The 11,302-nt window shown below is 37.7% G+C and overlaps 1 protein-coding gene across 3 annotated transcripts; it reads right to left on the bottom strand.

Moving 5' to 3' along the window:
- Nucleotides 1-2,342: 2,342 nt before the first annotated feature.
- Nucleotides 2,343-11,260, bottom strand: LOC113023707 (coiled-coil domain-containing protein 151-like). Of its 3 annotated transcripts, none has more exons than XM_026170004.1 (13): nucleotides 11,034-11,258; nucleotides 10,690-10,811; nucleotides 9,718-9,795; nucleotides 8,811-9,002; nucleotides 8,572-8,673; nucleotides 7,501-7,626; nucleotides 7,011-7,133; nucleotides 6,624-6,767; nucleotides 6,383-6,543; nucleotides 5,739-5,895; nucleotides 5,448-5,597; nucleotides 2,755-2,842; nucleotides 2,343-2,678 (listed from the first exon to the last, which is right to left on the bottom strand). In XM_026170004.1, the coding sequence occupies exons 1-13, from the start codon at nucleotides 11,095-11,097 to the stop codon at nucleotides 2,545-2,547; spliced, it is 1,641 nt and encodes a 546-aa protein (XP_026025789.1). In that variant the 5' UTR covers nucleotides 11,098-11,258; the 3' UTR covers nucleotides 2,343-2,544. The 3 variants fall into 3 exon arrangements, with proteins under 3 accessions (XP_026025789.1, XP_026025791.1, XP_026025790.1); XM_026170006.1 differs by lacking the exon at nucleotides 11,034-11,258 and adding an exon at nucleotides 10,312-10,384 and having other exon boundaries at nucleotides 10,690-10,747; XM_026170005.1 differs by lacking the exon at nucleotides 9,718-9,795 and having other exon boundaries at nucleotides 11,034-11,260.
- Nucleotides 11,261-11,302: the final 42 nt, after the last annotated feature.

Here is an 11,302-nt window from a genome sequence, read left to right as displayed (position 1 = left end):
AAGAGGTTACCTTCTCAAATTGTCTAAAAGTAGCCTGGTGCAGTATTGTCTCCTTATGCTCTGACTTCCTCAAATGGAACCAAGCAAACATAAATGAGGACTGAAGAGCAAATTGTGCGTCTGCCTTGATGTATCAAAGCCAATTTACAGAAAGAAACCTGGAGCATAATTAAGCAAAATCAACTGCAGTCTTTGTTGAACTGTTACCTGGTGCCTGATTATATGGGTCATTGGCATTAATAAGAACATTCCTACCACATATTGATGCATAAAATAGATACATTTGTGCAGATTCACTTGAATGTGGCAAAGGAAGTGTCTGATGCTTAAAATATCACTATAGTAGAAATATTTTGTGTAATATTTTTTGACGGTGGGAGAAAGCACAGTTCCTAAAGACTTAATCAGGGTGGCATGAGTGCCCAGCATTCTCTAGTGGGCCCTGTGATCACTGTAGAGCCTGTGGCCAACAGAATAGCAGAATTGATGGGTTCAGACCTGTGCTTTTCACAGAGACCAGGGTCACCACACCAAGAGCACATGTAGTAGATGTGAAAGGGTCTGGAGAAGCTGTGGAGAATGTTATGCTGTCTGAACCATCGTTCAGCGTGACCACTTTGGTGGTGGGTCAATGATGGTTTGGGGAGGCATAACCATAGATGGACACACAGACCTCGACAGGCAACAGGTTGAACTTCAGACTATCCGGAAACTCAGTGATGCCCTGGAGGAGAGGTCCAAAAAACCATCCATCATGTCATTAGGAGCATGCCCTGACATTGTCACAAAGGCTTACAGGCACATAAGAGCCTGAGTTGTTGCAATGAAATTTCGGTAAAAAGGACAAGCCTACTGCATCGTGTTTTCTCTTAGAATTTCAGGGTCTCTTTGAATTTAGCCATCTGTAAGTTGCTATTTTTAATTTCCACCAAATGACGTGGCATCATTTCATTTGAACATTACCCAGTCCATATCAGTACAGATATCCATTGTGATTTTTCCCTCACTGAGATCTGGTGTATTTCTCTGTTACTGCTTATCCTGGTGAACTAAACCAACGGCCTTCTCCGTGTTCCTTTAATGTTTTTGAGCAGTGAATATAGAATAAATCACTGTGGGAATGTATGGTTAAAATGTGATTAGTAGCTAAAGTGCTTTTTGTGTTCGGTAAGACCAGAGAAGTGCTATAGAAATTCCAGTACATAACAATAACTTTAGGTATAGGCTAATGTAATGTTTCAGATGAACTCAAAGTGCATAAGTCTGTGAAAAAACTCTCTAAATAAATGTTCTCAGGAGCTTTTATTAGTCCATCCATAACAACAAACAGAGGCTTAGTACTAATTGCATAATTGTGCTGGGATCAAATACGCATTCAGATAGTTAAGCTACGCTCTAAGTCAGATTTATTTTGTTTCCAGTATCACAAAATCCCCTTTATATTATCTTCCAAACATCATATAAGTTCTAACAGCTTCTATTCCCGCATAAAATATACTGAAATGTAGATAAACTTAGTTTTAGAGAGCAATGGATAAAAAAAGACATGAACAAGCAGTCAAAAAACTTCAGCAAAACTTATAAAATGAACACAACATGAGCCATGTTAGGCACAATGTTTTATCACAGTTGTCCTTATTCTAACCTTTTTTGGAGCACACACACATATATACACAAAAACCTAATAACTGTGCTCAGAGAGCTTTTGTTCACAGCACAGAGTTGTCTTTCTGGTTGCTTTTGGTACGTCATTCAATCACTGCTGCTGACCTAGCCCTGTGCGAGACACTGAGACATTCACTGTGGTTATTATCTGACATGTTGGTATGGAGATGTATTATTCAGTCTACTCAACCAGTGGTTAAGAAGAGAAGCAACAAACACTGTCTGAGATGCCAATCGTTGCAGAGATAGTTCAGGTGTACGCACTTTAGGGAGGGTTCATATTCACATCTGTAACTTATAGCAGGACAAAGCAAGTTTGATGTAATTCAAGCATGAATAAAGGCTGGATTCGTCACAAGTATTGGCTTTCAGAAGGCTACTATACTTTGGCTTTGTTAGATAAAACCGACAACATTCATTGTTTCTAACAACAGGAAAATAACAACATTAACAACTAAGGAGTTGCTAGTTACTGGGTTCTATTCCACACACTATACAGGGAGTTATGGTAAAAAGAATAAAAACTAAAAACAGTATTTTTTCATTGGCTTCCAGGAAGGCTCAGGGTGAAATGTGAGCTCAAAAAACAGAGGTGGGGTAGAGTGTGTTGGTGCAACAGTGACACCTGACTATTGCCAAAACAAACCCAGTTACACAATAAGTATAGACACGAAGCATCAATTTATGAAAATCATTTAATACTGTTATACTGTTAAAATACATGTTTTCATTTACAGTACACTAAATATCTTTATAGCACCGGCTAAGACACAAAATAACAATTACAGAGGTGAAACAATTGTGGTGGAAAGTCTTGGACACAATCATCCCATTTTATATTTCATGTTTTTGGGAGACATTGAGGATTGTGTTGTCGCTTTATAACTTGCCCTTCTTCTTCATCATCTTCATCTTGGTCTTTCTCTTGGAGTGGGAGTCAATGATTAGCTGAGACTGAAGCTTCAGCGCTTCACGCGTGATGACCTTAGCTTTGCCCTCGTCAGTCTCATTCTCTGCAACAGAAGCGGTGAAGTAAGTAGGGACAGTATGCAGTCATTACTGTTGGTGTGTAAAAGGATACCAACTTACTGTCATGGAGGGGGTCATGTGCTTGATCCACAGGTGGTTTGGCTCTGGTGATGTATGCTGACAGTTTTTCTTCACTTCTTATGTACAACTAATAAAGAAACATCAAGTCAGAAATTAAGATGTTTTTTTAAACACTAAAAATCTCAAATTCCATTAAAAATCTGTGAGTCATAAGCCCTGCCCACATTTAAAGCAATTCACTTACTGGCTTGTGCCTTCTTCAGTGTGTAGAGATACAAAGATAGCAACATAAGATTATAGTTTCATTCTCTACAGGTATGCAACACTAAACACATGCATCCTTTTCTGTTTTTTATGTCACCAGGGGGAACAATGAGTACAACATTTCTGTAACCTTGCAAGTCACCTCCCAAAATTATTCAATTGATAAATAAAGGGACACTGCCCTGTAAGATCGCAGCTATCATAGGGTGAAAGACTGTTAAGGTTGTACCCTGATAAATAAAACATCAAAGTCCACATTCCTAACAGGTGGACATGTAAAAAAAAACTCTTTGAAAAAAAGTACATGTTTATAAAAACGAAGTTCAAAAATCTTTTTTTCATGCCTAAAGATGATCAAAAATACTTAAGAAAAAAATCCTGATTGAGGTTGTCATAATTCATACATGAAAGGGTTAAGTGTAGTGAGCATGTCAGCATTCTCAGGTTTGGCCTGTGCTTTGATGCAGTGTTTCCTGCTGCAGAAAACAGATGTTATGTTGATGCAGATGATCTTAATTAATGTTAAGAATAATTCAGCTCAGCCTAACAGCACCAGATCTTACATCCTTCAGAAAAAACAAAACAAAAATAACCTTTTTTATATTTAAAAATATTAATACAATTTAACTAATATAATTTGATATTTTATACTTGTTTAAATCTGCAAAATAATATGGAAATAGTAATAACCTTGAAATAAGGTGTCGTAAACCGCCTCTTTTATCACTGTGACAGAAAATGGGATGGCTATCATTAGCTTTCAGCAAGATGCCTAATCTAGACAGATCATCTGCTTACATACATTTGTACTGTAGTCTGCTTGCATTAATGATGATTGCAGTAACAAGTGTTGCTGTTTCAATTTTTCAAAAGTTTTTTGTAATGAAATGATTTGATTTACTCAATGAATCATTGCAGCCCTTTTAAATACAGTGAATAAGTTAGTTAAAAGCTTATTGAAATTTAACCACCTTATCACATAATACCAGCTACTTGTTTTATATTATCCAATATGATTCTTAACATAGCCCATGTGTTAGCAGTGGTTACTAGGCTTATGTATGTCTACAACATTAACCCTCTCAGGACCAAATTAAGTTTTTTGTTGCTAATGCACAACCAAGTCCTGCAGTGGTACTTCTGAGTAAAAAAACCTCATAAAATATGTATGTGGGGTAATCAGGTTGTTAGGTCTTAACTGTTGCAAATCTGCAACGTCTGCCTGGAGAGGGTTAACTTGCAAAAGCTAAGATGAACAGACTGATCTTTGCCACACTTCAAATTCTCCTTTAGTAGAGGTACAAAGGAAAGCCAAGTAAAGTTCAACTGCACCAGCCAGGCAAATAAGGCTGGACTGATTTCCAAATTATCAGCTCAGAGTTGCGTCAGTTACAAAGATCGTACCATTTAAAAACGGACCTGTGACCCATATTATCAATGTCATGTTTGAATGTCAGGCAGACTGTTGCATGTTTCCTGTCCTCATATTCTCAAAGTGAGAAGGTGCTGTTGAGTGTTCAGTCAAGAACAAACACTTCAGGTGCCTCTAATGGTTACCTTTCCATCCTGATAAGTAAAGCAAAGAAAGCACAGCAGCTTTTACACAGCAGCTTTTACACAGCTTTATGTAAGCTGTGAAAAGCTCAAGCTCAGACAGTGTTTAAATTTCAAACTGTGACAGTCTAATTATTACAAGTTGTCTGACAATGTTCCCAAACGTTTTCCTGTTAATAGCTCTGATCAGGTGACTCTCAGCTCTTCAAAGGCACCTGTTCATAAGTGTTATACTATATACGTATAATGTTCTAACATTCTCTGTTAATAGAGACACCATGTGCAATGCAATCAATGTTGTGCCCATGCCTTTCCCACTCTGACTACTACATCTTTGCTAGAACTACCTCTGCAAATGTCAACCATGTTTTCTATATCCCATCCAGACTCAGGACCAATGTTCCCTCTAAGCTGCGCATGTGCGCAATTGCACACTGCTGGCACAGTCTCTGCACACAAAAAATCTGCCTTGTGCACAAAAAAAATCTAACCTGAATTGCATTGAATCATGCGATTTACATTTGTATATATCGAACTAAACAACGTGGTTGACAGGCTATGACAGCGTCCTTATGTGCCGACACCGGTGTTTTAGCTAGCAAAGTGGCGTGGCTGATAAGGAGTGAAGCCGTTAATGACAACGTGTACAACCACTGGAGATGTGAGCAGGACAGACGGAACAATTGACGGGAAAAGTGTGGACTTTATACCAGTTTTTAAATTGTGTTGATAGGCCACGTTATACCAGAGGGATTCAGTGCTGGCGTGACCACACGTCTGCTGTTGCTCACAGTGGTCCAAGGGACCGCTCAGGGAGTTTGTGTGTTCGCTCAGACACATGAAAAATTAGAGGAAACATTGCTCAGGACCTGTCTTTAAAATAGCCGTGTTGCTACAGAGGGCCTTTGTCTCACCTTGTTTTTTTCCAGCTCCTTCATTATACCAGCCACATCCTTCCCCTGAAGTTCTTTGTGCAGTGACAATAATTTCTTCTCACACTGGGCCATCAGCTCCAGAACAAAGTGATCAGAATCTGGATCCACTTCAGGAACTGTGTCCTCACTCTTGAAGAAGATGAGTGAACAAACATAAAAAGGAATTACACTTAAAAAGCTTTGTGTTTGAGGGCAGAAAAATATTTTAATATTAGGAATAAGTGATAAACTGGCTATTTCAATATTATGACTGGTTGAAATTGTTAGTACCAGTGAGATGTGTTGAAGTTTGTTGGCCAGGTGCTCAACTCCAGCTTGGGCAGTGTGAAGAGTCTTCAAGAGCCAATCCAGTTGCTCTTTGGCTGCATCACACTTCTGCTGCTGAGTCTGCAGTTGCTGCTCAGACTCCTGCAGGGCCTGCTGGTCACTAATGAAACAGAGAAAGAGCAGAGGCTATCAGACAATGTGATAGCTGTTGCATTAAAGTTTTAAATACATGGCTTACCAAATGTATTTTTATTTGCCTCAGTTGCCCTAAATTAACAGCATTTGTAATAACCAAAATCATATTTATGCTTGAGTTTTTGTTGTTATCCATGAATATTCAATTTCATGGACAACAATTCGAAAAAATTAGTAAAGCACATTATTATTTGTGATTAAGATGTCAAATTACTGTTATTTACTTGCATTTCTGGACATAAAAAACATTTTTATGCCCAGTGTGCCGGCTCAAACCTTTGTATAAGTTACACAGAATAAGTTATAAATTATATTTATCTGACTAAATATAATTTTTAGTTCTTGTAGTTCTGTAGTTCTTGACAGATTTCTAAAATATTTGTGTTTTCTTGTTTTTATCACAAGCGTAATAATAGATTTCAACCATTGTCAAGCAGATGTCTATACTTCACCTGGGGTGTTTAGCCTGTCTAAAATATTTCATCTCCTCAAACTGTTGGCTCAGAAGCTCCTTCGCTTCCTTCAGCTGCAGCAGGACTTTCTCATTCTCTTCCTTCAGTTTCAGCAGATGCTGGTGTGTCTCCTCCTGAGAGTTAAAGCACTCCAGTATCTCCTACACAAACACAAAATGGATGAAAAAAAGAATAACAGCAACTACACGGTGTGTACTAGAATCAGTGGGAACATTTATACCTGTGTGTCTGTGACACCTGTGATCTCGCTGATGCGCCTGAAGGCCTCCTCAAAAGTAGAAATTTTTTTCAAATCTTCTTCTTCCATCCTGGTGATGATGTGCTGGGCCTCACCGCTTAGTTTTTCTGGCAGAGTTATCTGATCCTGCAGGTATTAATCATTCCAAATGTAAATGACTCTTCTTCCCTTATTATTATTTTACCAAAGAATAGGGAGGCCTTCACTGTGGATTAGGTTTAGGCTGCTCTGCTTTAGCTTTCTTTCCTTGTGAAAATCTCCAGTTATTCGCATCCATACATTTAATACCCCACTGATATAATTACGGCTATACATTTCTTGGTAAGTAAAATTCAATACATACATAATGTGTCACCTTATGTCTCTCACCCTTATATCGACTTTTTCAGCCTGGGCCTTGCATTCCTTAACCTTTTTCCTGTAACTTGCTATTATACACGCCCTCTCCTTACTGTCCTTGTAAAGCAGCTCCTCCCGCTTCTGCAACTCATCCTGCAAAGAACAAGAAGAATGGCTGAAAAACTTGTTTCAGTTCACTTAAACTAAATGGAGACAGTGAAACAAACAGATTGTTAGTATGACAGAATCGTATTATTACCTATAATATAGACCAGAAGGAGGTGTCTGAGATAAGTGTGGACAGACATGTTATCCTCAATCATTTCATTTTACCTTCACAAGATAAGATAAGGTAAGGCAAGGCTAGTGTATTAGTGTTTCCAAGTTATAACTCCTAATTTATAATTCCAGCACATCGTCTGACTTATGATAGCAATAGGGAGTGGATTCTAATTCTTACACTGTATCTTGAAACATTTATGCTTTTAACTCATCACACAGGATATATCTTATAGGTCACCTTAGTAGCTTCTTTGGAGAGCTGTTGGTCATTATTCATGATCTGCAGCCTATTCATCTCCTCTCTTTGCTTCAGGATTTCTGCTTCCAGACAGTCCAACTGGCCCTTGTAAGTGAGACTCTCCTCCTGAGGCGGTGAAGGTGGAAAAGTGAGTGAACATGAAATAAACAGAATCAGAAATAAGGTTGTCCATGTGAGAGAAATAAAGTATTTAGATTACCTGACTGTGATCAAGGAATTAAAACCAAATCAAGACAAAATGTGCACTAACACAAAATTTAATTTAAATAATATTTTAATCATATAATCCTTACGATTTTCAACAGTCAGGTCCTATTGATGCTGTTATTTATTGCTAACATTGTATTTAAATTAGGAACTTATCGATTGACATCCTGTAATTACCTTTCTATTTTGTAGTTTTTGATGGGTTATTTTTTTTCAGCAGGTTTAAAAATTCCTGACCTGGATTTAAAATCTCCACCTGTGTATGTAACAGTGTGTTTGTTTGCACTATAAACAGACAGATCACTTGCTCTATTTCTGTCAAAGGGGCTTTTGATGGTGTGGCAGCAGTTATATATACCGTACTTGCTCTTACAGTAGCAATTAAACCACACATTAAAAAAAATGGGAAAAAAACCTTAAATGTAAATAAATTTGACTGGTTTCCTTGGAAAACAGGAATCAAGAACTAGTATGTCAATTGAAGAATAAACAGGGACAAAAAGTACAGTATCAAACAGAGTCCCATATAACAGTCAACCAACCGCAGAGTACAGCGAAGATCTACTATTTTCTGCAAAACTGCCAAACAGCAATAAATAATAGACTCTGTACAAAACACTGCTCATGTTCGAGTGCTTCCACTTGCATGCAGGCATCTGCTAATGCATAATGGAGAGTTAACAGCTAGCGTGAATAGCAAAATAATCACTACAAATTTACTGATATTTCAAAAATATCTGAGACAAACCATTATAGGACAATTAACAAATTCTTTAACAAAAATCACATCAAATGAAGATAAGTTTAAGCGTAACAAAACATTTTCTCACATGCTGGACTTACATGTAAGTGATTTTTGAATTTCAGATAGTTAACCATGATGTTCTTAGCTTCCATGCATTTAAACTGGGTTTTCTCCAGATCATTCTCCAGAGTCCGCAGTTTCTAAACATAAACACAAATCATTGGTCATCGTCATCTATGATCTGTCATTTTGCTCAAGTCTGCAAATGAGCACAACAAACAACAAAAAGTAATCCCAAGAAAATTTGATTTTTTTGGGGGGTCAGAGAGGTAATTACCATGGCATCGTCCTTTTTTTTCCGAGTGCGAGCATCAGAGGATACTTTACTGCTGCTGCTCTCTGATTTCAGCCTCTGGTACTCCATCTTCAACTGATTGAGGCGACGCTGGTAGACCTCATTTGTGTGTTTTACAGCATTGATACACTTCCTCTTGAACAGCACTCCTTCATTTAGCATTTCATTTACCTCCTGAAAAACATGCAGGCGTTTGTGAGGAATGCAGTACAGTCAATAAAACATACAATAAAACTATATTTACTGACACTGTATACAGTAATGAAAAAGAAAGTTTTCACGGGGTTGTGAAAAACTATGTACACCGCTTTCTAGTGGAATTAAGTGGATGAGTAATTACACACTTGATTAACTGATCATCAACAAGTGTGATCACCTGTATATAAACACATTTTGCCAGTTTGCTGGTCCAGCAATCATCCTAGGAGTAGATGCAAATTAATTCTGAGGTCAGGCTGTGCATTGGTCAGAAAATAGCAAAAAGACATTAACCTAATTCTGCTAAAGGATTCAAGGCTTCTTTATTGTCATTCGCATCACATGTTTACATAAGGTGGAACGAAATTACGTGCACACGGTCCCGGAGCGAATGAAACAGAATAAGAAGAAACAATAAGAAGTAATAGGTAGTACAAATAAATGGAGTGCAACAACCTGAGTAATATAAATGCAAGTATTAAAGTAATACAAATAAAATAAATAGAGTACAACAACCTGAGTACCAGTATGGAGTATAGATATAGCAGCAAACGGGCATTATGTAAAGGTGTACTTAGTTTATAGAAATCAGTAGACTGCTGTGAAAATTTTCTTCTATTTAATATAAAATAGGAAATCCCATCTTATTACACTTTGTTTTTTCATGATGTGTATACTGACTTCCTCTCACCTTCACTGTGCTGTTGCAGAAGGCCTTCCCCTCCATATCTCTGTTTTTAAAGGCCACTTTGATTATATGTTCATCAGGCTAAGAGGAAAGACAAGACAATGACTGAGACACATTTGATCTGGATGACTCCTTGTGGGGAGTGCTAAGCATTTTTTAAAATCTCTTGTCTCTGTGTCTTTTATTTTGATGAGTTTTAGTTTATTAAAACACTGCACTTCAGGACACTTTTTTCTAATGTTTGACTTTTACCCAGTAGAAATGATTTTTTACAAGTGCAGATTAACCTGTATTTTGCTGCCAAAGCCGTGCCCAGGTGCAAGTCACTACTAGCTATACAGACTGACATAAATTAAAAGCAATAAAGCATAAAGAAAAGCAAATGAAGCAAAAAATAAACACTGAGAAACCACTTCTAATTAGTTGTGGTATGTGTGAGATTCCTAATTTTCCTAATGTCAGGTGTTGCTCAAAAGAGATGTACCAATCTATGGATCTAGGGTTAAAACTTTCCTTCTTGATAAAGTTTATAGTTAAGACCCTGGACCCTCCCTCAGTTACCCTGCAATAGGCTTAGAGTGTTTCTTCTTCACTTACCTCCCCTCACAATCAAGTGGCAGTGGCAGAACCACAATCCCTCCTTTAGCCTGGCTCTGCTGGAGGTTTCTTCCTGTTAAAAGGAGGTTTTTCCTTGCTATTGTCACCAAGCACTTGCTCGTAGGGAGTCGTTTGCTTGTTAGAGTTTTATCTGTATTATTTTAGGGTCGTTAGTTTGCAATATAAAGTGCCTTAAGGCAACTGTTTTCGTGATGTGGTGCAATATAAATAAAACTAAATTGAAATAAAATGTGCCCAACCTTGATCTGTAACCTTTATTATTTCAGTAAGTTGGATTTATCCAAATTTCAGACCACTTCCCCACAATTAAAAACATGTTTCATGTTTAGTTTGTTGTGATCTGATCGCCTTACTTACAGCCTTAGTTTCTGCCAGCTGTTTACGCAGATTCTCGTTCTCCTGCCTCAGCTGACGGATGAACTCTTTTTGCTTCCTGGTGGTGGCCTCAGTCCTCTCATAACGTAATGTTTTTTCGCCCTCTAGTGGACAAATATAATACTGCATGGAAATAGGCGATCCATAACTTTATACTTAATAGCTCGCTTATTTTATTCGACTTAATTATATGAATTATAAAGCATTAAGAATTCATGTATATTCATTCACGCTAAATATGGCAGTTAGCTGGCTGATTCCAGCTAACCCATGCCTACTAGCATGAAATTAAATCAAGGCACCCACTGCATTTCAAACAAACATACCAAGAAATTTGATTTTACGCTGAAGCTCCAGTTTCTGATCAGATATGCTGCCACTGACCGCCATTTTTGTGAGTTAGCACAGAGTGCGCAAAGGAGAAATTATCCCGTATTTCGTTTTAGCTTGAGCTAACCGCAATGTTTTACGTGCACACGTTGCCTAGCAACATGTACATTTATAACGGGACTGAAAGTTAGGGATCTTTCGAGCATTCCTTTTTTTAAAAGCTGTATTTTCTGTCTCAAAAGCCCACAAGTCTAGTAGAATTATT

The sequence above is a fragment of the Astatotilapia calliptera genome, chromosome 6, assembly GCF_900246225.1.
Source record: "Astatotilapia calliptera chromosome 6, fAstCal1.2, whole genome shotgun sequence".
Classification (NCBI taxonomy): domain Eukaryota; kingdom Metazoa; phylum Chordata; class Actinopteri; order Cichliformes; family Cichlidae; genus Astatotilapia; species Astatotilapia calliptera.
The sequence above is the reverse complement of the archived record's forward strand: the minus strand, read 5'-3'. Positions and strand labels throughout refer to the sequence as shown.